The following is a 27,074-nucleotide window of genomic DNA, read 5'->3' on the forward strand; positions in this document are numbered from 1 at the left end:
CCCCTTTGTCTGAATCAACAGAGAAATTACAGCTGGGAGAAATGACCAGGAACAGAAGAGAACTGGGCAGTCAGTCCATGCTGTGCTCCAAAAAGATGGAATTTGCACCATGGCATTCCAGCTTGTCAGGTCTGACCTGTCAACAAAACTCCCCAGGGGAGCAGGGAGGGATTATCCAGACCTCTGATTTCCCAGGACAATCAGTGGCTTTCCCTCTCCTCCACAACTGCATGCAAGAGATGCAGAGGAGGAAAAAAAAACTTGAGTTTTGAATAGATAAGGCTGGAGACAGGATTCTCTGCATGTTTACATGCTACAACATGAAATTAATTTACTTGACACTGCGGTGTCTCAGGAGTCAGTATCAATTTTTATAGCTTACATGAAAATAAATCTTTCTCTCTCCTTACAACACAACGAGTTTACTGTATGTACATTCTGTTTATATACACCAACCTTTAAGGACAAGAACACATTGGTAATGGACAAACAGGGTCTTTCTGGCTTTACAGAGGGCTGAGGGAAGGGGGTGCATTTGGCAGTCCATGGAAAAGCAGGACGTGGATTCACACCAGTCCCTGAGCTCAGGGCTGAGTCCGTGTTGCAGTGACAAAGCCCTCTCAGTCTGGGACACCACGGAGCACACAGTGAGCAGGGATGAGATAAACGTGCTGTCCTTGCAGCGCTGGATGCAGGGATGCTCCAGGAGAACACACACCAGACAGTGCCTCCTGTGCCACGGGCAGGCACAAATCCCGCTCCGGCTGCTGAGCTGCCTCGGCTGCCCTCCTCTTTTCTTCCTCCTTCAGTTTCTTCCCCAGGGCAGGCACCTCCTGCCTGGCTCAGGGCCTGCAGTTCCCCTGGATAACAAACCCAAACTTCTCCAGGTGCCCCGAGGCTGCAAACACTTTTGAAAAGCGAGGGCGGGGGGGTTTATCGCGCCGCCGGGTGTCTCGCTGCCACCTCCGGAGCCCCTCAGTTGATCTCTCCCTCCGTGAACTCCTCCTTGATGGACTGTTTGCGGGATTTGCAGTCCGGGAGGTCGAAGCCGAAGTCAGCCCAGTCGTCGGCGGCGCCGCGGTTGGGGATGGTGATGGTGTGGCGCACTCTGAAGTGCACGGCCTCCATCACCCGCTGCCGCTGCAGCTCCCCGGAGCTGCCGATGGAGATGGTGGAGGCGTTGCTGCTGGAGCGGATCAGCTGCTGGGCCCCGTAGTCGTGGCTCTGCTTGAGGTCCTGCAGACCCCGCCAGATGATCATCCGGTACTGCTCCGGGATCTTCAGTGCTCCGAGATCCTGCAAAGACAATACGGAGAGATGGGATTGTGCCCTGGACCCCCAGGTGATGCTTTTGGGGGGACACAGGGGCACGATGCCCAATGGAGCGGGGCTGGACCTCCCACCATGGCCGTGGGTGCATCATCCTCTGGGTTATTTCTCATTTGTAACCCAGTTACTCAACTGCAGCTTTGCAGGTTGCACAATTTTTTTGTTGTTTTTAGAGGGATTCACATGGAACTGATGTAGAAATCAGTTTGCTGTGACTCCTCATTTCAGAACCCACTTTTGTCTTGGTTTTACAAACCAGGGCTTCTCAAACCTGGCCAGGTGAGTGAGATTGAAAGTGTGATAACTTAAAAATGTTCTTTCTTCTCTGTTTTGCACTTTCCCTCAGGTTTACGGGTCTCAAGGGAAGGAAAGGATCATTCCCCTTGCACACAGGTTGCAGAGCAGCGTGTGGAGCATCCTTGTGCCTGTGCACTTGGGATGGCCTCTGCTCTGGTCCTCACCTGGGAGGCTGGAGCAGCACCAGCCTCGAGCACTGAGGTGGGTGACACCAGGAGAGGTGGGTGACCTCAGGCTGGGGACATGTGCCAGGACACACACCAGCACAGGGGGGGGAGCTGCCAGGGTTCCATGTTAAAGCCAACACAGACTCACGGGAGCGTTAACTGGAGCAGACAGCGAGTATGCAATTAGTAGCTACAAACGCCGACTCAGACACACAGCTCTGCCCCGACACAAGTTTTGGCCATTCCTAAACGTTTCCTTGGACAGCTGACAGATGGTCATGGAGTTAGTTCAGCAAATGGTCCAAAACCAGGCTCAGGTTACACAACTGGCCCCAGCCACCAGTGACAAATCATCATCTCTCCCAGGGGATGTTGTAGCTGCCAGGTAGAGACACTGCTACACCTGCCTGGGGCAAAACGGGGTCAAAACAGGGTTGGGCAGGAGCTCTGTCTCAGCCAAAATACCAGCTCTGGGATTTACAGGGTTTTCCATGGCTCAAAGGGTTCAGGATTATTTTTTGTTTTCCTTTTTCTTGTTCCCCTGATGGGCTGGGGAAGCCCCAGCTCTGGTGCTGCCCCTGGTACCAGCACCACAGTGTGGCAGCAGCAGAGGCTGATGCTCTGGGCACACACAGGTATCTCCAGCATCCCCTTCATGCTTTTTCTGACAGCTTTTGCCTGACCTGGGCTATTTCATTCCAGACTTCCCTTAATAAAAATGTCCTGAGCTCAACTCCCTTGTTTCAGCCTCTTTAATCTTAAAGATTAGCAGAGGAAGGGGTGAGACCACATTAAACCTCCCTGAAGTGCAATGGGGTGTCCCTGCTGGCTCTGTGGGATTTGGGGTGTTTCACTGAGCACATCAGCTGTGTTCTCTGTGTTAGGTGGAAAATCTCCCTGAGCTCTGGCCTGGGGATCTTTGATTTCTCTTGTTTCTGAGGGTCTGGAGGAAGCAGCTGAGCCTGGCTGTGGTTTTTTGGGACTGGTTGAGATTTTTACCAAGGCCAGAGCTATAGCTACCTCTGAAGTTCCATCAAGGGGGCAGAAATGACAGGCATCAATCCTGGGAACACATGTTCTCTGTGAGGGGCTGGGGTACAGGTTTCCCTTCCTCCAAAACAGTTTTGACTTTGCTTTTCAGACCAACAGCTGCTGGAAACAAGTGGTAAGAACAGATCTCCCCAAAGCATTTACCTCTATGGATAGGTTCTGCAGGTGGTAAATATTCTGTAACCCTTGTGAGGTGAAATAGTCGATGCAGTTTGGACACCCCAATCCTGTTAAAAAACTGCAGAGAAAGTTTGGAAAATAAAGTGGCATTAAGTTCTCATGAACAACATCTGTGTCCCATCTCTGTGGGACAGACCATGTCAGATGGGGGACGTGGAGAGCTCCATGGGTGGGACCTCCACTGCCACTAAGGTCAAAGCAAGGTGTGGGATTAAGTCTATTCCTAAAACTACAGATGTTTTTCTCCTGATTGTCTGAGATTTTGGCTCTGGAACTCATATAATATGAGGGAGCTCAAGCTACTGGGGAGGGGGATCAGGGCAAGCCCCAGGCTCTGCCCTGTGTGGATGCTGGCCCAAGGTCTGTCAAAACATCCATGGTCTTTTTAAAGGCCAAAACATTAAAAACCTGCAGAGCTGTTAATGCATTTCTGATTGAAATAAGCCACATGGACCCATTTCCAGGTGTTTCTGGCAGGGGAAGCTCATAAAGCTACATGCCATTGAACATGCAGGACAAGATCCTCTTTTGGATGTACTTAATTTCTAGTTGATCAGGGATGGATTCCCAGGGAGGTGTATGAGAGCAGTGGGGGTTTCTGCCTGGTCGGTAGCTGGGCTTTGATTGCTCAGGTGAGAGGAACAGCAGTGATTTCTCAGTTGGGGCCAGTGGCCAGTTGACCAGTTGCCAGACAGATGGGAAGGTTAGAGCACGGGACACAGCGAGGGACAGAGGACAAGACAGACAGAACACTGGGTGCCTTCCCTACCTGACGAGGCTGGGGTCAGCACTGTAGGGTGGTGGGGGCGTGCAGTGAGACCCCGACACCATGGACTGGGATGAGTGACCCCCATTCATTTCTCCATTGGTCTGCATGGGGTGGCTGTTCAGCATTCCAGGTCCTGGGCAATAAATGCACTCATTAGACACCACCCAGACCTGATAACACCCACTGCTGGGCAGGGAGAGCCCATTGCTCAGCCTGGTGACAGAGGACGTACCCATGGGGCCCAGGCTGGGTGCAGAACTGGAGCTGTGCTGGGCAGGCTGCCCCACCAGCTGGTTCACAGAGGGCAGCTTGTTGATTCCTCCACCGTGGACTTTATTCATGGGGGAAAGGACGGGGCCATAGGAGGAAGGTGTCTGCAGCTGGCTCCTGTTTGGGGAGGGAACACACTGGTCAGACTGGGGGGAGTGGGATGGAGCTGCCCTCCAGCCCATCAGGCCTCCCTGCCCAAGGGTGCCCTGTGGGGGTCTCGAGGGGCTGCAGGGGTCTGGGTGGTCGTAGGGTTTTCAAGGGCTGTGGGGCTCTCAGGGACTTGTGGGAGTCTCAGGAACTGTGGAGGTCTCAGGAGCTGCAGGGCTCTGGGGGACTGTGGGGATCATAGGGATCATGGGGGCCTCAGTGATGGTGGAGGTCTCAAACTGGGGGGATCTCAGGGGGCTGCAGGGATCCTGGGGGACTGGGGAATTCTCAGGGACTGTGGAGTTCTCAGGGATTGTGGGGGTCTCTGGGGCTGGTAGTGTCTCTGGGACTTTTGGGGTCTGATATGCTGTGAGGGTCTCAGGGGCTGTGGGAGTCTCCAGGGCTGTGAAGGTCTCAGGGGCTGTGAGGGTCTCGAGGGCTGTGGGGGTCTCCAGGGCTATGGGAGTCTCCACGGCTGTGAGGGTCTCAGGGGCTGTGAGGGTCTCAGGGCTGTGAGGGTCTCAGGGGCTGTGAGAGTCTCAGGGGCTGTGAGGGTCTCCTATGCTGTGAGGGTCTCCTATGCTGTGATGGTCTCAGGGGCTGTGATGGTCTCAGGGGCTGTGAGGGTCTCAGGGGCTGTGAGAGTCTCAGGGGCTGTGAGGGTCTCCTATGCTGTGAGGGTCTCCTATGCTGTGAGGGTCTCAGGGGCTGTGATGGTCTCAGGGGCTGTGAGGGTCTCAGGGGCTGTTGAGGGTCTCAGGAGGTGTGGCGGTCTCAGGGCTGTGGCAGGACTCACTGCCTCTGCAGGAGCTGCTGCTGCTGCCGGTAGGAATCCACCAGCTGCTGTGGGACCAGCTCCACCAGCTCCAGGCTCTCCTTTATCTTCATCAGGAACTCAAAATTCTCCCGGCCTCGCACCTGGAGGAGGGAACAACACCAGGACTTTGCTTTATTCATGTCCCACCTGGCCAATTCCTCATGCTCCCTTTTTTCCACCCAGACAGACTGTCACTGTGGCCAGGGACTGTTTGGGATGCTGGAAACTCTTGGACATGTGCATTCATGGATGCTTTTGCTCCAAGGCCCCTGCTGTCCTACAGGAGGCTGTTCAGCCCTAGCCTGCCTGACATCCCCTCCCCAAGGTGCTTCTGGCAGAGGAGACGATGCCACTGCTGTCCCAAGCCCATTTCTGACCCCGTTGCAGCTCACTCACACTTACAGGCACGTAGTACATCTCCTCCTCCCCGTGCCTCCTTTTCTTAATGCCAGTGCCCAGTGCTGGGATGCCCTGGGGGCTCTGCTTGAAGGCTGGAAACGAGAGGGGAAGAGAGTTGGTGGAATCTTGGGAGACAGGACATGGCAGGGAGCACCTCGAGCTGTGCAGGATGCTAAAACCATTCTCTTGGGGCCTGGCATGGGAGTGTCCCTTTGTTATTGTCAATAATAAATAAACATATCTGGCCATGAGAGCCATGCACAGGCATCTTTGGGCTCTGGGGGAAGGGGACGGGGTCCGATTTATGAGATTTAGTGGAGAAAGGTCATTCCCAAGGTGGATTTGAGCCCAAACTTCTGTAGCACAGGGATTTTGGGTGCCCTGAGCCCCCCACCCCCTGTCAGGGGACTCACTGCGCTTGTTGGCATTGCCGTTCTTGGCCGTGCTCTCGTTCAGGGCTTGCTGCTCTCGGAAATGATCCTCGTCGGCTTTGCGGTCCCTGCCGGGACAGGCACAGATCCGCCCCTCGAAGGATCTCCTGCCCAGGACCTGGCCGCTGGGAGAACAGCACAGTCAGTGACCCTGCTTCCCCTTGGGAAGGGCACTGGGACTCAGAGCAGCGACCCTCAGGGAGCAAAGGAGCCTCATCAGCAGCTGGCTCCTGGGGAAAAGGCGCTCCTGGAGCAGAGGAAGGCTCCAGCTGCTGGGCTGGGTCCCTGATCCCTCCGTGCCAGCCCTTTTCCAAACAGGCAGAGAGGAGGATTCCTGTGCAACGAGCCCCATCCCGTTCCCTGGGGGTGCTCCCTGCAGGGGAGGGTTCCTTCCCCAGCCCTCCCGCAGTGAGGATGCCCATCCCTGCTCCCACAGCCACTCACTCTCTTGTCTCCAGGGTGATGATGATGAGGATGGGCCTCCTGTTCATCCCTCCCACGCAGCTGCTGTTGCACATGAAGTTGTACAGGATGGTGGTGAACTCGGTCCCCACCTGCCCGGGAGGGGAGAGCAGGTGCTGAGCGGGGAGTGGGAGGGGAGGCAGGCTGGGTTCCCCGGGGAGTGAGGAAGAGGAGGGAGGCAGGCTGGGTTCCCCGGGGAGTGAGGAAGAGGAGGGAGGCAGGCTGGGTTCCCCGGGGAGTGAGGAAGAGGAGGGGAGGCAGGCTGGGTTCCCCGGGGAGTGAGGAAGAGGAGGGAGGCAGGGACCCCCAGGGTTGAAGAATCAGGGCTGGACCCTCTGGCACAGGGCTTTGGTAGGATGAGCAAGGGAACATTGGGGATGGTGTGGGGATGTCCCCAGCTAGAAAGAGGGGACTCAACCCTTTGCAGCAGCAGTGGTTCATGGAGGGGACGAGGTAGGGACATGACCAGGACCTCTGCCCAGGCTGACTGTGGGAGGAGGATGCTCTGTGGCAGCTGGAGGCAGTGCCAACAGTCACTCCTGAGTAGAAAATGGTTTGTGGCCACCAAATGAGGTGGCACACTGTGAGGGCACAGTGGGGTTTACACAGTGGCAGACTTCCCTTGGATGTACTGTGGGGGCACCCAGGGCAGGACTGCAGGGGATATCCTGTTACACCCCACTTCCCATGACCAGACTGCTCTGGGATGTTTCACAGGGTTGGGACATGCATGTGCTGGAAAGCAGCTGCCACCAATGCCAGGGGTGAGCACGGAGTGGTCTTAGATGTGCCAGGGCAAGGGGAACATTGGTCCAAGCAGCCCAAACCAGGGAGGCAGGGGCTGGTCCTCCTCCCTGCCCCGGGTACCTGCGGGGGCTCGTAGGGCACCATCACACTCTGCCGCCCCGTCACCGGGTCATCCACGTACTGGGACAGGTTGTTGCCTTCCACCCGGATGAGGTGGCTGGCAGGGGCTGACTGGCCTGCAAGGCAAACCTCCAGTTAGATCCATGCTGTGCCCACCAGGGCTGTGACACAAGGGACACGTGGGGACAGCTGGGAGCCCTCACCGTCATTGAAGTCGCGGCCGAGCTCGTGGTTGGGGCAGCGTTTCACCACCTCGGTGACGTGCTCTGCCTTCTTGTAGACGGGCATGGCCCGGATGATGGTGCCCGGGGGAGGAGAGGTGGACACCTTGATCTGGATGGGGCATGTCTTGGCGATCTGACAGTAGAGCTTCTTCAGCAGCGGGGAGTACTGGAAAAGAGGAGACATCCCTGGGGTGAGGGTCACTGGTGGGATGGAGGGTGCTCCCCTGGCCAGCCTGGGCATCCTCTGCGGCTCTGGTGTAAAGGCAGGGCTTCCTTCTCTTCCCTTTTCCCTGGAAACATTGAAATCTGGCCATTTCAACCACACTATGTGGTATCTGTTTCCACGTAAACCAGACAGAGCCACCTCCTGGGCAGAGAAGGGTCTCCCAGACAGGCAGAGCAGGGCCCCATTGCACTGAGACAGAGGGAATCTCACTGAAAATCAGCAAAACTCTCATTCGTGAATCACTCAGCCCATTTTGGAAACATTCTCATATCTGTTCTCACACACAGCTCCTGACCAAGAGAGCACTGAGGGCACTGACACATCACAGTCTGAGGAAATTGTCCTTGATGCCATTAGCAGTGTCACAGCTGAATAGACAGGACCTGGGAGTTTAGTTCTGACACAGATGGGTTTGTCCTGATCCTGACTCAACCCTTTGCAGCAGCAGTGGTTCATGGAGGGAACAGGGTAGGGACATCACTGGGACCTCTGCCCAGGCTGGCTGTGGGAGGAGGATGCTCTGTGGCAGCTGGAGGCAGTGCCAACAGTTACTCCTGAGTAGAAAATGGTTTGTGGCCATCAAATTCCTCCCTGTGTGGGCACAGTGGGGTTTACACAATGGCAAACTTCCCTTGGATGGAGGAAGCTCTGGAGTCTGCAGTGTGTGCCCCGACAGAGCAGGCTGGGGAAGGAGAGCTTGTCCTTCACCTTCCAGGAACTGCCCAAGTGTGGGGATGTGCAATTCCCTTCCACCTCAGCCATGCCATGCTGTTTTCTACCTCACAAGGAATGTGTTTGCTATACACCAGCCCACCCCTGTGCTCGGAGCAGCCCGTCCCTGCATGGCAGGGCATGTTCCTGCTCCAGGTATTTTATCTCATCCCCACAACACAGCACCCGGTGCCAAAAAAATACCACCATGCAGAGTGTTTGTGGGGATGTTAAAGCTTGTCCTGAGCCATCCAAATACAGGTGTGCCCAGGGGAGGCTCTGCTCTCCCCGTGCCAGGCGGTTCCTGAGCTGGGGCTGCCCAAAACAGGGGCTCAGCACAGGGCTGGAGGGTGTTCAGGGCTTGACAGTGATGGTTCAGTCCCCACTTTTCCTGGCCATGAGCATGTCCCAGTGCAGCTGTGGATCAGGCAGGAAGGATTTGTGTCTCCCAGTCTCCACTGCCCTGGCTGCAGGAATGGATTTGCCTGTGGCTGAGTGAGGTGCTCCCACTGCCAGGACTGGGACAGGGCAAACAACAGAAACCATTTCCAGGTTGGTCTCATTTAGGTGGAAGTTCTGAGAAGACACAAAGGGCAGAGGCTCTGCCAAGGCAAACAGCAGCAGGTCCTGCAGCTCCTCCAGCACTGGACTGGTGCTGGCCAGCAGCAGGTACCAACTCCCAGAGGCTCAATGGGATGTCCTGGGTATCCCAAGGTCAGAACCTGCTCAGTGCTGGGGGGAGGAGGAAGATGCTGTGGTCACTGCAGGGTGGTGACTGAGAGGTGTAACACGCACTTGAACCTGACAACAAGAATTAATCCTTATTTTTGCAGGCACTTGGACTCGCCCAACAAGAGAGGATGCTTGGAAACACCTACTGAAATCTCCAATTTTGCACTCATACCGGATGATGCTGACTACAGCTTGACTCCATGGCCAGGTTAGCTTCCTGGGTGTGATCCTGCATCCCCAGCAGGGATTCTCAGGGATCAGTCCTGAGCTGGAAACGTGGGCTCCATTCACAGTGTGGTGACTCTGCTCTGCCTGGCCAGAAACTCCCACGTGGCTGCAGCCCACGGAACCCACTTGCCCACCATGATGGGGTTTAACATCCTCATTTGGAGGAGCCACCATGGCTAAACAAGGGTTATTTGGAGGGGGCTCTTCCTTGCCAGGTGCTAAAATACTGACAACTCCTGTCAAAGGATCTTTTCATGTAGACATTCCCGGGCAGCCCTCAACATGCCTGGGAACTATAACTGCTCTGGGAGAGCAGAGGTGCATTATGGCAAGTTCTTTGGTAACAAATTCTCTCATTATACCATGTTATGACATGGATAAATCTCTGTTAAATAGCAGAGTGATGCCCCGCAGGGGGAAGGCGGCCGCTCCGTGCAGACTTGCCTCTGCTGATAACCTTATCATGTCCCAACAGCTCCGGGATCGCCTTCAAAGATCCCTCCACAATAACAAACTATTCTTTTAAGGAACTCCCTGCTGATAATTCTGGGCAAGAAAAGTCCAGGCTGTGCCCTGGGCGGCCACACTCCTGATTCCTCTCTGTGTGGAGCTGTCCTGTGCTGCATCTCCAGCCGCAGCCAGGGCTGAGCACTCCCTGCAGACCCAGGCTGCTCATGGCCATGGGGACAACCAGCATCGTGGTTTTGGGATCCCAGGAGGTTCTGCATCCCCAGCTGTGCTGCATCCCCAGCTTGGCAATGCACATTCTCTGTAGCACACAGCAAAACCTGCGCTGAGCAGAGTGTTCCTGGGCAGACACCTCTCTCCTGCATTATCTGTATTTGATAATCATCTGCCCCATGCACATCTCTGCCAGGCTGTGCTGCATCACCTGAGGCCCTGGTACCTCCCAGCACAGCCATACCCTGCACAGGTCCCCTGCAGGGACCACAGGCACCATGTGCTCCTCAAGTGTGACATGAGGCAGTGGCAGAGCAGAACCCAGAGATCAAAATGCTGGGATTTAATCACAGACCAGTGCTGCCACATCAGTGCCTTGGCTCTCTGTGTGCCATGGCTGTGTTCCTGCCACCTGCACTGGGGGAACCTCAGTCTGTTCACCCACATCCTTCCCATTCTGCAGTGTTTGGACAAACTGACCTCTCAGGACATGTGGCACCTGGGTCACAGCCAAAGCTCAGGTCACTTGAGTTGTGACCATCTTGCTGCCAGGCATAGGAACAACATTTTGGGGCACCTGAGCCCCTTCCTGGCACGTCCAGGCCTCATCTCCAGGATTCCTTTCACACCTACAAAGGAGCCTGGGTACGTTCTGCCCTGGGCATCTCCTGCCTGTGTCTCCACACCCTGCTCTGCCCTGGGGACCACTGGTGTCTATCTCCACGGTTACAGTAGGACTCAGGTCACCTCTGTTCCTGGAAAACATTGGGGAGTGTCTGTTATTGGGTGCTACCATGTGTTTGAGGAACACAAATGGTTTCTGTGGCTTGTGGGTGCTGGATTTCTTGAAGCAGCACAGAGCAGCAGCAGCACTGACAGTCTCCCCTGGAGCCTGTGGAAACACACAGAACCTCTATTCCTCTGGGATTTCCTGCTGCTTCCAATGTTGCCCTTGACTTCTGCACTGATACTGTGATGCCAGCTCTGTCTCTGTCCCTTCCCTGCTCCTGCTGTCTGTCTAGAGCACTAGGAATAAGCCAAAAAGATGGAAAAGCCAAATTATTTAACTCCTAGCAGCCTATCAGCTCTAAGCTCTGTTTCCCCAAGAGCTTGGTACCACAAAGGGTCTTTGGATGTGTTTGAAATGCAGCTGCTTTTTTGGGTGAGATGAGATCACACTGCCAGATGGAACAGGACATAAACCAGTCACCCCGTGGTGCCACCAGCCACTGTGAGGCATCACCATGGTTATCCTGGTGCTGCTGCCCCAAGGAAATGTTCTGGACACCACAGGATTCCACTGAGTGAATGCCCCACAATGGCTCGTGGATGCAGCACTGATGTGGAGTCTCAGCATCCATCACTGCCCACCCTGAGAGAGGACCAGGAGATGGCTCCTGAGGCCACCACTGCTCAGCCCCAGGGCTGCCTCCCCACGCAGGAAATGAGCAGGGATAGGTGGTTTTCCCCATGGATGCTGGCAGCCTCACACAAAAAATAACCTGAATCCTCTGCCTGGAAAGGCCTCCTGGTGAAGTCCATCTCACCCGGCCTGGGCAGCAGAACCGCTAGGAGGATGTGTCCCAACAGATTTGGAGCTGATAAAATCTTATTTATCTTCAACTGTTGACACCGAAGCGTCTAGACTTGCCTGTTGGGGAAGGCGCAGCCAAGGCCTCCTTTCCCTCTAGAAGGAAATGATTTGCTCAACAATTGCTTTTTCCACAAATCCTTCCCCCCCACCTCCTCCCTACCAGCCACCTCCTCCTCCTCTTCTCCTACATTCCAGGCTCCTCATTAGCTTTACTCAAGACGTGTCCAGGACTGCAGTCAATGGATCCCCAATAAAGCCACTGGCCTGGCAAGGCAGAGAGAAGAAAAGTGCTGCCTCCGGCTGCTAATTTCCTTGCGCTCCCCGGCAAGCAGCTGCGGAGCTGCATCCTGGGACAGGTTGGGGCAGATCTCAGCCCAGAGGTGATAATAACGTGTCTGTCATCTTCCCCAGACATGTAGCATCTTGCAAACCGCAAATACCGTTAACCGGCTCGGACGAATCTGTTACGACAGATCCTGGAAGACGTGCCGGCGGCACAGCTAATTTTTATTTCTTTTTTTTTTTCCCCTTTCTCTCAGTCTAATTTTTTTTTAATAACCATTTTTTAATCACCGGCCTGTAAACTCCTCACTGAGCTGGAAATTCCTCCCCAAGCTGCCTTGTTGCTCATTTATTACGAGCCAGGTTTGAGTAGGAGTGGGGCGTGAGAGGAGAAGGGAATGTCCAGCGGGGCCTGAGGTACCTGTCCAGCACACAGGTTGGCTGGACAGTGGGGATACTGCCCTGGGGATGGCTGTAAGAGTCTGGTACCCTGTGCCTCCCAGTCTGCATCACAGTGGTTATGGATCAGGGTGATGGCCATCAGGGACACCCCAAAACCCATCTCTCCATGTCTACAATCCCTGCATCACAGTGGTAATGGATCAAGGTAATGGCCATCAGGGATGCCAAACCCGTCTCCCCATGTCTACAGTCCCTGCACCACAATAATGATGGCTGGGGCAATGGTCATAAGGGATGCCCCAACACCCACCTCCCTGTGCCTCCAGTCGCTGCACCACAGCACCAATGGATTGGGGTGATGGCCATAAGGGATGTCCCAACACTCACCTTCCTGAGCCTGTGGTCCCAGTACCATGGCAGTGATGCCTTGGGGTGACATCAAGCCACCACCAGCTGTGCCCAGGACAGGGGTCTCAAGGCACTCAGCAGAGCCCCCTGATCACCTCAGCCATCATCAGCTGCTCTGTCCTCTGTCCCCCACAGGTCCCCCAGCCCTACAGACCACTAAGGTCTCAGGGCCCTGCAGCAGAGCAGCACAGGGAGGTTCCCTGTGCTCCAGCTTCTGTTCTTCTACCTTAATTAGCATGCCATTACTGCTAATTAAAATTCCTTGGTTCACCCCCAAAGGACTCCTCTCCCTGCTTTCCCCAGTGAGCACATCCTTAAAATAACTTACAGCTGAGATCTCTCTCACTCACTGCTGATCCAGCGCTGGCACTCTGGGGAGTTTAATCTTTTCTTGTAGGTCTGACTCCTTCTGTGTGGTGGATACTCAGATTCCCTGACCAAGCCAGTCCAGAGTTCCCTCCCATTCAAAAAAGGAAGCCACAAATCCAACAAGGAGGTTACTTCACCCTGCCAAGGAGGCAGGGAGTAGGCTGGGAGGAGAGGGAAGCAAAGAGGAGGATGAGTTGGCCTTGGGAATTGCTGCTGGGAAGGAAATGCAAAAACCAACACAGCAAGAGCAAGATTTAGGGGGAAGCCAACTGGCTCTGGAGCATCCCAGGAGGGCTGTGCCATGCAGGAGGGGCTGCTCCTCTGCTCTGTCTCAGCCACTGCCTGGAGTGGGCACGGGCAGTGGGTGGGTTTGCCAAGGGCACACCAGCATCCTTTCCCCCTTCCATGCACTGGAGATCAGGGCTCCCAACCCTCTCCCACCTCTCCTGCCAGGGAGCTTTGCCTTCCCAATGGAGCAGCACTGCCAGGAAGCCATTCCCTTGACCTGTGCATACCAGACACGTTCGAGATAGTGGAGCTGATAGCGGGATCGTGTTGGAACATCACACACCGAATTCCTTTGCCTTTTTTCTTAATTCCATTGTGTCTAGAGCTCCTGGAGCCTCATCCACACCCTGAGAGAGCTGGTGGAAAGCCTCCAGTGGGTTGGCTTCGATGGGCTCTGGAGCAGGCTGGTGCTGAGGTTGCTCTCCTACTTCTGGCACGCCAAAATATCCACACTCATCTGCACAGTGTCCCCAGCTGTGTGCAGCCCAAATCATCCTCCAGGCCATGGCTGTTGGACAGCAACCTCCCTGGGATATGAAAAGGTGCCAGAAGGGGTTCCTGGTACAGTGATGCTCCTTCCTGAAGAATTTTCCCTCCTCTTCATATCTGCCTCTACCCCATAAAGCCACAGACAGTGACCAGCAAGGGAGAACCTGCCTCCCAGCACAGCAGTTAGTCCCATCCTCCTCATTCAGTCAGGACCAGAGAAAGCATTTCAGCTCCCCAGTGCCCTTGCTCCAGCTGCAAGATCTGTCAAGCCAGTGGAACCAGTTCCATGCTGCCATCTCTCACTGTCCAAGCACTGGGATGCAGACTGGTTTGGATGCAGTCCTGGGAGCAGGAGCAGCTCTCCTCAACTGTGGACCTGTCCAGCCTTTCCCCCGCAGGCTGTTTGCTCCCTGAAAAGGCACCAAGACCTTGGGTGTGGTTCAGCCCCTCCGTGCCTGTGTCAGAGACACCCCTGCCTGCCTGCTCGGGGGTTTGTCCATCTCCCCCCGGCTCCAGGGGCTCCATGGCCCGAGCCCCCACATCCCTTTGCAGCCCGCCCCGCAGGAGCCCAAAGACCCCATTAACACCTCCGCATCTCCGGCACATGCGACAGCGTCCGCCGCCAACCCGACTTGAGAAAAATCCTAATTATCCGGCAGTTACCAGCTGGCTGGCCGTGGCGAGGGGCTGCGGCGAGAAAAGCACGGCGATGGGCTGGGGCTTGCAGCGTGTCCGGGCAGAGGAGCCCCGGTGGCTGCGGCGGGCGGGCAGGATGCCGGCGTGCCCCGTCTTGCCGCAGCTCCCGCTCCTGGCCCGCCTGCCAGATGGGGGGGGCTTCCAACCCGCAGGGAAAACCTTATTTTCGGCATCTGGCCGCTTGGTTTCTGTGATAAGAAGGCCATTAAAAATGAAAAGGGGAGGTGGTAGCAGCTTGGAGGGTTTCTCAGAGCACGGGCTGGCGCGGCTGTGTCTGTACAGGGTTGGTGGTGACACTCAGAGCTCAGCCAGTGTCACCCAGTGTCACCCATCGCTGCCCAGAGTCCCTCTGAGAGGACAGAGATGGGTAATGTCAGTCCCAAGGCTTCACCCTTCTCCATTCACCTCTTTTCTAAAATTAGAAAAATCAGCATTTTGAAGCGAGAGAGAGCAGCTGATGATGTTCTGGTCCCACTGCCCACACTGCTGCCCTCAGACCCCTTCCTCCTTCTCCTCCTGCATTAAGTCAAGAGTGTCTGCTAAAGCACATCTTATCTCTGGAGAGATATGCAGACTCCTCATTTGAATCCTTCAGGAGCTGGGAGAATCCACCACATTCCTTGGTAAATTGTTCCTATGGTTAATTATCCTCACTGCTAAAAAAAAAAAAAAATATTCCTCCTTGTTTCTAGTCTGAATTTGCCTGGCTTCAGCTTCCAAGTGCTGGATCTCATTATGTCTTTTGCTGTTAGATTAAAGAGCTGGCTGCTATCGGGAACCATCTCCTGGGCACACCATGGTGGAGTCCCCTTGCTCTTCTTGGGGGGAACTTCCATGCAGAATGTTTCTCTGGTATTGCTCTACAAGGCATCTGTTCCAAACTGTTCATCTTCTTCACATTTCCCTCCCAGGCCATGTCTGTTTTGTCAATAGAGGGTTTGAAGTGTGGGCAGGAGCACTGAAGTGTGGGCAGGGCTTGGGGACATTTTGCTCCCCTGCCCAGGTGACCCTGATTTGCCCAGCCCTGCAGAGCACTTGAGGGGACAGCCCACCTGATCCTTAGGAGCCTCCTCTCCTAAGTGAGGGAGAATGGAGAATGCCACATCTCTCAGAGGGATTCAAGTCAAAACCTTTCAAAACCAGCAGGCCATTGGGCTACACGCTTCATCAACCAAATCTCGTGATTATATAAAAAAATGATGCCAAATCTTTTGGCAAGATGACACACACATGAACCATTTTTTTTGGCATCGCCTGCTCACCAGCTGTCCTTTCCTCTGTGGCCAGATCCTCCATGATTCAACCCCAGATTGCAAGAGACCTTCAGCTGAGACTCCTTCCTTGCTGCTCCAAAATGCTGCCCAGAACGCTGGCTCTGCCAAGCTTGTGGTCAGTGCTTGGTGGAAATTGATCGACCATCCTGGCATAAATTATTGGGTGCAGCAAAGCTCGGCATATCCAAAATCCACGGGGCTTTCCCAGGAGGAACAGGCTGGGTTGGTTCTTCCCAAATGCTGCCCCAAAGCACCTGTGTCCTGCAGAGCAGCAGGATGGCTGGTGCTGCTGTGACCATCACTGTGCTGTCAGATGTCCCTTTCTGTCCCCAGCCCTACTGACCAGGCATTTACCTTCCCTTCCCAAGTGCCTGCATTTCCCAATGGCTTTTCCTTATCTTACATGTGTGTTCCCAGCTCCTGTGGAGGCTCACAGTGTCCCACTCAGTGTTACCTGTGTGTTCACTGACAACACAGAACACATTTGTTTTGCTGAGCTCCTCTCCCTGTCAAACCAGGAGGAACTCTCAGGTGTGGCAGTGGCACTGCAGAGCTCACAGTGAGTGGGAGGAAGGCAGTGACCTCGTCTTCCATCACTGACCATGCCTGTGACAGCCCCAGCCAGGAGGACACCAGGAGGACACAGCGTGACACCAGCTGTCACTGCAGCAGGACCTTTCCTCATGTGGCACCTTGGCAATCCTGAAGGAATCACTGCTTTAAATAAAACATCCATCCCTTGTGCTCTCCAGGGTGCCAGATGCTGCCAACCCATTGCTGCTCTCCACGAGGCTCAGCTCCAGGGCAGGTGGGCACTAGCCCTGCAGCCAGCCTGCTCTGGGGGATGGCTCAGAGGGCCACACACCTCTCACTGCCTTCCCGAGTGTTACAGCCACTTCAGGCATTCAAGTCCTCACTCTGGACCCTTCTCAGGACCCCTCCTTGCAGCTGTGGCTCCCAGCCTCAGCTGGTGGGTGCATCCTCCACAGATGCTCCAGCCACCCCTGGAATGAGAACGTTCTCCTGGCGGCTCCTGGGTCCAGCTGCTCCCCCAAGGCTGGGAGGGCATTGCCTGCCCTGATCTCCCACAAAGGCTTGGGAAAAACAGCCATATCCTGTCCTGGTGAGCTGAGCTCCCAGCGGGACACAGCTACAGGAGAACAGTCAGCACAGGGTGATGTGAGACAGTCTGAGCTCCCTTCAGTTAGAACTGTGCAAAGATCCCAGGGGAATGGGATGGATTTCAGGAGGGGAGCCCTGCTGTGCAGTGTCTGCTCCACCCCAAAGCCATCCCACAGCACTCCCAGCTGGGGACAGTGGCAAGAGAGCCTGGGACACGTTCTGGCCTCCCTCCCCACGGGCCGGGACAAGACACCCTGCAGTGCCTTGTTTCGGTTTCCATTCGCCACGGGAATGCCTCCCTTCCCTGTGCAGCTTTACCTGTGACTGACAGCAGTTCTCCATCCCCCAGCGGGGATAGGAGTGGGCTGGAATCACATCCTGCCCGAGGACCTCCGGTTCATTCAGCTCCTAATGAATCTGCATCACCCCTGAGCACCATCCCGCAAGGAAAGACAGCGGGAAATGTGGAGACTTGACCAGCCCTGCGAGGCTGTTCGGGCACGGCGCTGTCCCAAGTCCCCGTTCCGTGTGAAGCAGCAGCCGCGGGGAAACTGCCGGGCTGCACCAGCCGGGAATTCCGCTGCGTTCAAACGCCCCATCGCTGCCCCACTCTCTGCTGCTTTCCCACTCCACGCACCCGTTGGTTTGCACAGGAGAAGCCCCAGCGCTGCCGGAGCCCGTCCCCACCCGCATCCTCCCCGGGATAACCCGGAGCATCCCGCCGGCAGCTGCCCCGCTGTCCCTGCACGGCATCCGAGGATGCTTTCTGTCTCCCGCAGGCAGGACTGTCTTGGCAATTAAACACGTCACCTTCCGCAAACAAAGGTCATTACCACACCCGGGGCTTAAATATCCCTGGGCTGCTCTGCCCGTTCCGTGACAATGTCAAACCGCCGCCCCGGAGGGAACTCTGCTGCTCCTGCGGGGTGTCTGTCAGTCCTCCCATCCCAACCTGCCTGCTCTGCCAATGCTTCCCGGAGGAGCAAACCCGCCCGGCTGCAGCGCGGTGAGCTGCTCTCCCGGCTATTCCAGAGGTACCCGCTGCGGGATGGCCACAAGTGCTGAGCCAGCAGTAGGGATACGAATTTAGGAGTTTTTTGCCACAAAAAGCAAAGCATACCCCGTGCTCTCTGCCCTGCTCCTCTGTCCCCTCTCGCAGAGCTCTCCTGTGCCGGGCAGCAGGAGGGAGGGCAGAGCAGCCGAGGACCAAAGCTGCATCCCCCGAGCAGACAGCAGGAGCTGTGCAGCCATCCATCCCTCCGTGCATCAAAACCTCCTGCGCTTCAAACCTGCTCTGTTATTTGCTGTGACTTGTAGGGGATTAAGTTACTCCTCTAATAGGGGATGGAGAAGGGCTGTAAATGACAAGCGGGTATTTACAGCACAGCTGGGAACGGTGCCGGGAGACACGAGCAAAGGACCCTCTCGCCCGCGGACTCGTCTCTGACAGCACCCGCTGGCAAATACGCCGGGGAGCACCGTGAGAACAAGGCAGGACATTTCTTTTCGGAGGACATTTCCCCACAATTTAGAGAATTGGTGCTAGAGAAGTGACACCCCAACCGCAGTGCTTCACATCCCTTTGGGAGAAACCCTCTGGAAAGCAAACCCCGACGTTTCCAGCACGCTTTGCTTCCCAGGGCCACCACCTGTGCCAACGAAGTCCCCATCAGTGGTGGCTGCATCCCCCCGTGAGAGCCTCCCCAGCACCACCACCTTTGGGTGTAGTGGTGAGGACGCACCCAGCGGCGCTGAGCATCTCCCTGGCCGAGGTAGAACAAGGCAACTTACTGTCCAGGTGGCCGATTTGGCGGTGCTGGATTGCTGGAAGGTCACCTCGAAGTGGTGGGGGCCGGGGTAGTCGGTGTTGGAGGGGATGACGGGTGCCGGGGACATGGCCTCGAAGGTAGAGCTGGGCTGCGAGTAGGGCGAGTGCGTTGGGACATTGGAGGTGTGCTCGGAGCTGTAGGGGCTGGTGGAGGCTGCTCTGCTGCCGATGCTCTGATCCATGCTGTTGTTGAGCAAATTGAACTGGGACTGGAGGAAAGGAAAAGGGGAGGAGGGAAAAAAGAAAACACCAGCCAGTTTAGAGACAGGGAAACCTCAGCCACCTTTCTTCCAGGGCTGGGGTGTCCTGTTACAGACTCCTTAAAGGGCCAGCGTGCGGGAGGGGAGCCAAAGGAGCTGGTCTGGGTTGCTCGGGTTTTCCGGCAGGTCACCACTTGTGTGAGGGATGAACTCCGTGTGCTTAAATCACCCTCCTCGAGCTGCTCCATCCTCGCTGGAGGCAGCGAGGTGCCACAATTTCGGATTTCTAGCGCACCTGCCTTGGGAAAGCCACGCTTCTGACAGTGGGGAGAAGGCAGGGGTGTTGTGGGGTGTTGTTTGCTCAGGGGTGGGAGATGTCCCACTGCAGGCAGGGGGTGACAGCCCTGTCCTGCACACAGGGCTCTGCTCCCCGCTGTCCCTTCCAGCAGGGAGAGTGTCACAGCTCGGTGAGATGCCCTGGCAAGGTGAGCAGCAGTCCCTGGCGATGACATCGCTCCATCGGGATGGGATGGCAGCAGCCATCCTGCTTTCCAACCTCTTTTCCAACCTGTCCCTCATGTGTTCACTGGCCACGGACACACACCCACACACCACTCCTGGGCGTGCTTCCCTGAGCCAGCCAGCCCCGAGCAGTGGTTTGTAGCTGGTTTCCCAGCGGGATGTTTGCTCCCAGTGCCTGATGCAGCTCTAATTTGGGGAAAACCTCAAACCTACAAAGCAGGCGGCTGCGATGCAGAGCACTGCAGGAAAGTCACAGGGCAAACAGACCCACCCAGGCAGGTCCTGGCTCTTACTCCAGACCCATTGGACCAAATCATGACTTTTTACAATTTTTTCCTTATTCCTCTTCTGACCAATTACTGTCAGAGTCTTCCAATAAGAGCTGTCAGCTCCTTTACCCACAGGCACAGCCCAAGTACAGTGACATTCCCAAGAGCCATGTGGCTAAAGTGACCTTAGTATCTCATTAGAACATCGGACTCAAATACAACAGTTTCTCAGAGCAACTGGGATGGATTTTTTTCCCCCACAGAAATCTGCAGTTCCCGAGTTGCTTGGGGCTTGCTGTCACCCTGCAGCCCCAGAGGCAGTGGCAGTGCTGGTGACCACACGCAGTGTCTGGTGCATTGCCCGTGTGTCATCCTGGCTCCCTGCATTGGAGCAGGCACACAGCCCCCCTCAACTGCCCTCATGCCTGACAGGGACTGTCCCTGTCCTCAGCACCCACTGGGACAGTTTTTGGAAGCCAAGAGCTGTGGAAGGAGCCATGGGCACAGCCAGCAGGCTCAGCCTTCTTCTCCAAAGGGCTGCAAGGCTCACGGCTCAGGAATCAGGAGACGTGTTTTAACTTGGGATCCCAACCTCACCCAACCCTCTTCGATGTGGAATGGTTTAAAGGCAATCATCCTTCTCCAGGGAAGTTCTCCTGTTGCCTGCATCTCTCACAAGGTCGTTGAAGCCTGTGACTAACTGGAGGAATGCTGAACAAGATCTGGCTTGCTTTTATGCATCCAGCCATTTTCTCCCTTAAAATATGTGCCTAAATCCCTCTATTCCTCCTTGCCGCTCTATAAATAGCCCAGCCAAAGACAAGCCAAGCTTAATCCAGGTTTCACCTGGAGAAAAACTTATGAGAAACTCTGGCAAAAAAGGCACATTAGGAAAGCTCTGGCCATGCAACTGGGAAATGCAGCTGCTGCGGGGACCACAGGCAGGGCAGAGCTGGTGAGATGGCACAGGCAAAGCTGAGGGATCAACCAGGAGAACAGCAGCAAGGGAAAAGGGATTGCTGCTGGATAGGGCTGCTCAAAGCCCAGATGATCCAGGGGTATCAGGACTGAGCTGTTTTGCTCCCGTGCTGAGAGACAGAACCATTCATGGCTGAAGCCTGTGGTTGTAAATGGGCAAGTGAATGGGGATCTACCACAGAAAACAGAGCATCCCGAGTTCTGTATGGGAGAAAACCTTCTCTCAGGAAGAATGGTGAGGTATGACACCCAGGGTATCACCTCTACCAGCCAGGCTGGGCTGCCTTAGCACAAAGCAAGAGGCAGCATCCCGAGTGCCCAGACTTTGGGAATCTGCTGGGAGAGAGACCCAGAATCAGTTGCGTGGGCAAAACGACACACCTGCTGTTCAAAATTGATGAAATTGTGGAAACATTCCCCTAAAAAATGAATTGAAGGCAGGAGTGTTTGTGTGTAAATATGTACATACACACACAGGGATAATTATTCACACAACTGCAACAACGACCTCACATGCAACAGCCCCAACAATGGAACACACAGGCTTGGTACCAACACACTTAAGATAAAAATCAGGAATGAAGTGATTTCCTTCTATCTCTGACCCCCTCCGTGCCTGTGCTGGACTGTTCCGAATGCCAGGGACAGATATAAACCCCTTTTCCCTAAAGAAACAACCTCAGTGCTTGAGGACAGGGCTGGAAACGCATTGTCTGCAGCACAGGTATTGCTTCACTTGCCCTGCCCTCCCAGGGATTTCCACCAGGGAAAGGAAGCCTGCCTGGGGAGGCAGGAATGCAGTGTGGGCTTGGCTAAGGAGGTCCCCAGTGGATGGCAAAATGCTGCTGGTGGTGTCCAGCATCTCCAGGTGTTCCTTGGATGGATGCTGTGTCTGCCACACCTGTGCACACACAGGTAAGGGACCCTGCACCCCAGCACCTGAGCTTTAAATCACACCTTGGGCTCTGCAAGCACCAGATGGGGCAAGTCAAGAGGAGCAGTGAATGACTGCTGAGGCTGCAGCATCCTGCACCAACAGGGCTCATGAGCAGCCTGGACCACCCCAGGTCCTCTGTGCAGCAGCAGGACGGGGACAGCTGTGCACAGGGACAACCCCTGGAGCATCCTGGGCAGCAACACCCAGGCAGAGCCAGAGCAGCTGCCCCAGAAACAAAGGATAATTCTAAGAAGAACATCAAAGCAAACCCCATCCCTAGCAAGCAGCACCTACCGTGGTGTAATGCTGCATCGGGTCGCTGATGTAGAGCATTTTAGTTGTCTCGGGGTTCACGGAGCGCGGGGAAAGCTCCTGCCACGGGAGTCATGGGGTCGGGGCGGTGGCCGGGAGGAAGGAGAGCGGGGCCGGGGCCGGGCAGGCAGCGCCAGGGATGCTGCGCTGGCCACCCGTGTGCCACCGCTGTCTGTTGGCTTTTTTGCTTTTTTCATCTCCCTTAGTTCTGTCAACTCGCTGCATCCAACAACAAAACGGGGCCCACCCCTTCTGTCCCTCATGACTATTCATTAAAGCACAGGGCAGGCCCCAGCTTGCCCAGTGATGGACTGGGCGATACCAACCATTGCCACTGCAGGGAGAGCTGGGGTCCAGCTCCACCACCAAACCTGCCCACATCCCGCTCCCAAAGGCTTCTTCCACGGGGCTGGAGACCTGCTGGGCTGGCACCTGTCAGCAGCACACTGAGGTGCCCACCCTCACACTGACCAGGCAGGGCAGGGACTCTGTGAGAGCTCCGTGTGTGGGAGATATGGAGTGATCTCCATATGGATGGATAGACATGGGTGAGGATGGATGGATGGATGGATGGATGGATGGATGGATGGATGGATGGGTGGATGGATGGATGGATGGGTGGATGGATGGATGGGTGGATGGATGGATGGATGGATGGATGGATGGATGGATGGGTGGATGGGTGGATGGATGGAGGGATGCATGGAGGGATGCATGGATGCATGGATGGATGCGTGGATGGATGGATGGATGGATGGATGGACAGATGGATGCATGGACGGATGCATGGATGGATGGATGGATATCTAGAGGGATAGACAGGAATAGTTAGGAATAAATGCCTGACAGAGCATTGGGGTGACCTGCTCGCTGCCCACCAAGCATCAGCACAACTCTGGAACTAACGCATGCCAAGAACAGCGGGAATCTGCACGGACCAAGTGGTCCCTCCACAGCCTCTCCCCTCTCTTGCCTTTCCCTCAGGCCGCTGGCATCCCGTTACCAGAGCATTCCTTGTGGTGCCGGCCCTGGTTACAGTGGGAGCGAGGGGAAAGGCGAGGGCTCGCTCAGCGAGGGGCACAGCCGCAATTAGCAGCGCTCTGCCTGGCTCCTGCCCGCTGTGAAAGGCCGGGGAAGGGAGGGAAAGCGAGCGGAAAGCGAGGGAAAAAGGGCTGGGGGAGGGGAGGCAAGCTGTCGGTGAGGGAAACGGCGGCTTTCTGGAGGGAAGCAGCGGCTCTCCGCAGGGAGATGCAGCAGCTGCAGCCTCAGGGATGCTCCTGGCGCCACCGAACGCGCACAAACTGCCGGGATGCTTCGCACGCCCACGATGCTGTTCCAAGACTTTGTCTCAGATAGAAGCAAAGGCTTCTCACAGGAAGTGGTGGGAGCAGAGCTGTGAGCACAGTGTGCCCCTCCAGCAGCTCAGCCTCCAGCAGCTCCCAAATACCTTTTACTCCACACTGTTTGTCCCAGAGCAAATGACACTCTGCTGCTGTCCTGATACTCCCCTAGAGCTCTGAGTCCCCACTGCTGCCTGCACTGACGTTTCTAACAATAAATAGCCACGGTTTTACTGACCCTTGTGCCACTGGTTACAGGTGACCAGACCCTCCACCAGCAAGGTTTGGTTTATGAACCCCCAGTGCCTCCCCTAGAGCCCCCAGCCTACCCCTGCAGGGAAATCAAGTCTGTGCCTGCTCCAGGTCCCCATCCCTGCTGTCTGAGCACACTCACCATCACCGAGTCGGGGATGCCTCTCATCTGGAACACATCCATTGTGACCTCTGTGCTGTTGGAGACCTCGTTGCTGCCGGTGGGGTTGGCTGGAGGGAGGTCGAAGTAGGTGCTGTCTGGCTCCCTGAGGAGAAGGTGAGGGCACAGTCATCTCCTCAGCTCCCCAACCCAGCCTGTGCTGCCACCACCATCTCCCCAGCAACTCACAGTTCCCCCAAACCTTGTCCCTTTCCCAACTTCTTCCTCCATCCTCTGCTTTTATTTCCACGTGGCAGAGCAGGCTTTACCTGGCAGGTAAAGCAAGCAGCGATGTAGGGAATTTTGCATCCGCTCAGCTACTTCAGTGTATCTGTCACCTTGGGATGTCTTTACATGAGAGGACCAAGGAAGGAAGGAGATTAAATGAAGTAAAGTCCTTCTTCCTTGATCAGAGCATGAGGCCCAAAGGCCAGAACACTTGCAAACATCTTGGTGGGGCTGGAAGATGTTTAATTCTGGAATTAAGGGTCCCAGCTTGAAGGGAGCTCTGCTCTGGCCCTGACACTGTCCCCAGGCTGCCTTGGATCACTGCAGCCAGGATGGAGCCACCCATGAGACAGACAGTGCCATGTTGTTTGGCAAATGGAATGCACTGAGCAGAGAGTCTGAAACCATGGAGCAAAATTTGCCAGGTGGCAAAGGTGTCTGTGGAAAGCAGAGGATGCAAAAGGAAATTTATCTTTGGCAAAGAGCCACTGTTGTCCCCAAACACCCCCCTTGGGGAAGGATCCCACCCCACTTACAGCGTGCTCCAGAGGTGCTCGAACGTGGTGCCTTCATCAGCTGGGGATGACTGGGACATCTTCACAGTGGGGGAGTCTGACAGAGGATAAATCACTCTGGGGGCAAAGGGAAACAGCAGGGTTAGCATTGCCAGTGTGATGTGCTGTGCTGTGCCTTGCTGTGCCATCTCACTCCAGCAAAGCAGCTGTCCAAGGGCAGGAATCCCTCAATCCCAAGTCACTTCCAGCAGCACAGCAGGGACCAGAGAGCCCCAGAGCCAATGGTAGGGGACATACAAGTCAGGGACCCCTTGTGGGGGGCACACAGGACCAGAGCCCCCAGAACCATTGTGGGTTCCACTGAGGACCAGAGACCCCCAGTGCCATCACAAGGACACAGAGGACCAAAGCCCCCGGAGCCATCGTGGGGACACACAGGACCAGAGTCCCCCAGAGCCCATCCTGAGGGACCACAGGACTGGACACCCCCATGGCCCACGGTGGGGGACAATGCCCACAACCCCAGCAGTGCAGGCCAGGACAGCAGGCAGGGATGCCCCAAGCTCAGAGGAATTAACCAATTTTTCAGCCTGAGCCTCCTGGATGCTGCTCCACATCCATAACCAAATCCATGCTCAGTCCAGTCCGTTCCCCTCACCCCTCACCTCACAAGGATTCTTGGCCTCTCTCAGGCATGGGAAGAAGCCCAGCCCAGCTCTCCCTGTGTGCCCAGAGCCTCTCAGACCCAGCATCCGGAGCAGGAGGTTTCACGGAGCCATCTTGAGCCTCGTGCTGCCTTCCCCCTATGGGCAACCATCTTCCTCCTCCCTCACCCTCTCCCTGCCAGCAGCAGGACCTCTTCCCTGGCCTGGCTGACACGGATACACCCCCAGGCACATCTGGCTGCCCCTTTTACCCACGCTGGTGTCAGCATCCCATCTCAGCTGCGACATCTCATAGTGAAAACCTGACACTTCCTGCTTTTTTGGGCGTCAGCTGCTGGGTTGGGGGCAGCTGGTCTCTGAGTTGGGGCTGCCCAGGCCCCTCTGACTCAGCTGGGGACCGGGGAGGGAGTTAAAATGAAAGCAGGGAAGATTTCCCTGCCAGCAGATCCTGTGAGCTGCTTTCTACAAAACACAGCATCTGCAGCCACGCTGCCTGGAGGGATTCCCACAGCACAGGAGAGCACAGGAGGGGACAGGAGGGCTCATTCCCCATGGCTCCCATGTCAGGGACAGCTAACAGGCACAGTCTGATGTCCTCCCATCCTTCCTCATCCCACGTGTGACACACAGAGAAATGAAAGGACCTACGGGCAGCTCTGACAGGAAGAAAAGCCTAGAAAAGATGCAGGTGACAGAAGAGGACTGCTGGCGGCCTTACCCCTCTTCCATGCTGCTTTTCCCAGCCCAGAGCAGCTTCAGGAAGTAGCCAGGCCTTTTCCTCCAGAGGAGAAAGTACCTCTGCACCGCCCCGGCTGTGTGGTCATCACGGGTGACACCAGCTCTAACCACGTGGCTGCTCTCGTTTTCAAAATGAAAGAAATCTGACTATTTTAAGGGCGTTTTGGAAGTTCCCTTTCACTCTTTCAAAGCACGAGCTGGGTGTGCAAAGCCAGGCCAGCGTTTTGTCATGTTTGAGCTCTGAACTGAGGGGTACAAAGGGGAGCTGGGGTGGTTGGTGCTGTTAAGGCACATCCCTGCTGCTCTGATCCCTGTTTATCCTGGGAAAGCACCTCTGCAGCAAGAATGACAGCCTGGCATCAAGCACCTGGGTTGGTAATGAATTTACCAACCAATTAACCTGCAGAAAGGGTTCCCCTAAATTTTTCAAGTGCTGATCTAATTCCATCTAAAAGGAGGTGCCATTTAGAGCCCCAGTTCAGGGAATGCTGGAGGCATTCACATTTGGGAAGGTGGGAAAGCACTGTGATGGTGAGGTCCTGCAGAAGGAAAAGTCACCCTGTGGGAGCTTTGTGCAATATCAAAATTAAAGGTAAACTGGGAAGAGCCTCAGAGCCCAATTCTGCATTGCTCCAAAAACATTCCTGGTGGCTTGGATGCAATTCCTGTACCCAAGGCCGAGCAAATGGCACCTGGGGCTGAGTTCGGGACCAGCCACAGCCCAGCTCAGCTCCCTGCCCCTTCCAGCCCCCAGTTTAGAGCCTATTCTGCCTCTGCCCTGACTGTGTCAGCTCTCGGCTGTCACCAGCTCCCCACACCAGAGGGAAGACCTGGGGGTTCATCCTGACTTCTTCCAGCAAGAGTTCTCCAGCCAGACTCCACCAGGGGGACTATCACCTCCAGAGATCCCAAACTACTTGTTAAAGAGGAGATCTCCCTGCCCAGGGAAAGGGTGCAGCAAGGAATTCTCCATCCCTTCTGCCTTGATGCAGCAGGGAGGCAGTGAGGGATGCTTGGCACAGCTGGCACAACTCGGGAGGGACCTGCACTGGTTTCCACGGGGAAAAAAGACCAAATTGTGCAAACCAGCGGGTTGGTGCAGGGACCCAGCACTGCCGGTGGGATTTGCCGGCGTTCACTGGGAGAGCTGCGCTCCGAGCCGGCTCCAGCGTTCCCTGGATTGCTGCTTCCCTCTGTTGCTGATCAGGGCATTGCAGGG

At 55.7% G+C, this 27,074-nt stretch overlaps 1 protein-coding gene across 1 annotated transcript; it reads right to left on the reverse strand.

The window, feature by feature from the left end:
• Positions 1–490: 490 nt before the first annotated feature.
• On the reverse strand, positions 491–25,856 carry TP73 (tumor protein p73). Its single transcript, XM_083877048.1, has 14 exons — positions 25,836–25,856; positions 24,474–24,569; positions 23,692–23,815; positions 18,703–18,948; positions 7,389–7,575; positions 7,186–7,301; positions 6,301–6,410; positions 5,839–5,981; positions 5,429–5,517; positions 5,006–5,127; positions 4,025–4,179; positions 3,793–3,925; positions 2,988–3,081; positions 491–1,296 (listed from the first exon to the last, which is right to left on the reverse strand). Exons 1-14 carry the CDS (start codon positions 25,844–25,846, stop codon positions 976–978), a joined length of 1,947 nt encoding a protein of 648 aa, XP_083733174.1. The 5' UTR covers positions 25,847–25,856; the 3' UTR covers positions 491–975.
• Positions 25,857–27,074: the final 1,218 nt, after the last annotated feature.

This window comes from Zosterops lateralis, assembly GCF_965231275.1.
Source record: "Zosterops lateralis genome assembly, chromosome: 22".
NCBI classification, from domain to species: Eukaryota; Metazoa; Chordata; class Aves; order Passeriformes; family Zosteropidae; genus Zosterops; species Zosterops lateralis.

Excerpts from the sequence above, each read along its gene's own strand:
- TP73 (XM_083877048.1), bottom strand. Across the intron at positions 7,576-18,702 it reads CCAAATCGGCCACCTGGACA|TACTCCCCGCTGCTGAAGAA; the intron begins GTAAGTTGCCTT and ends CCTCTTTTCCAG. Across the intron at positions 3,082-3,792 it reads GCTGACCCCAGCCTCGTCAG|TTTTTTAACAGGATTGGGGT; the intron begins GTAGGGAAGGCA and ends CTTTCTCTGCAG.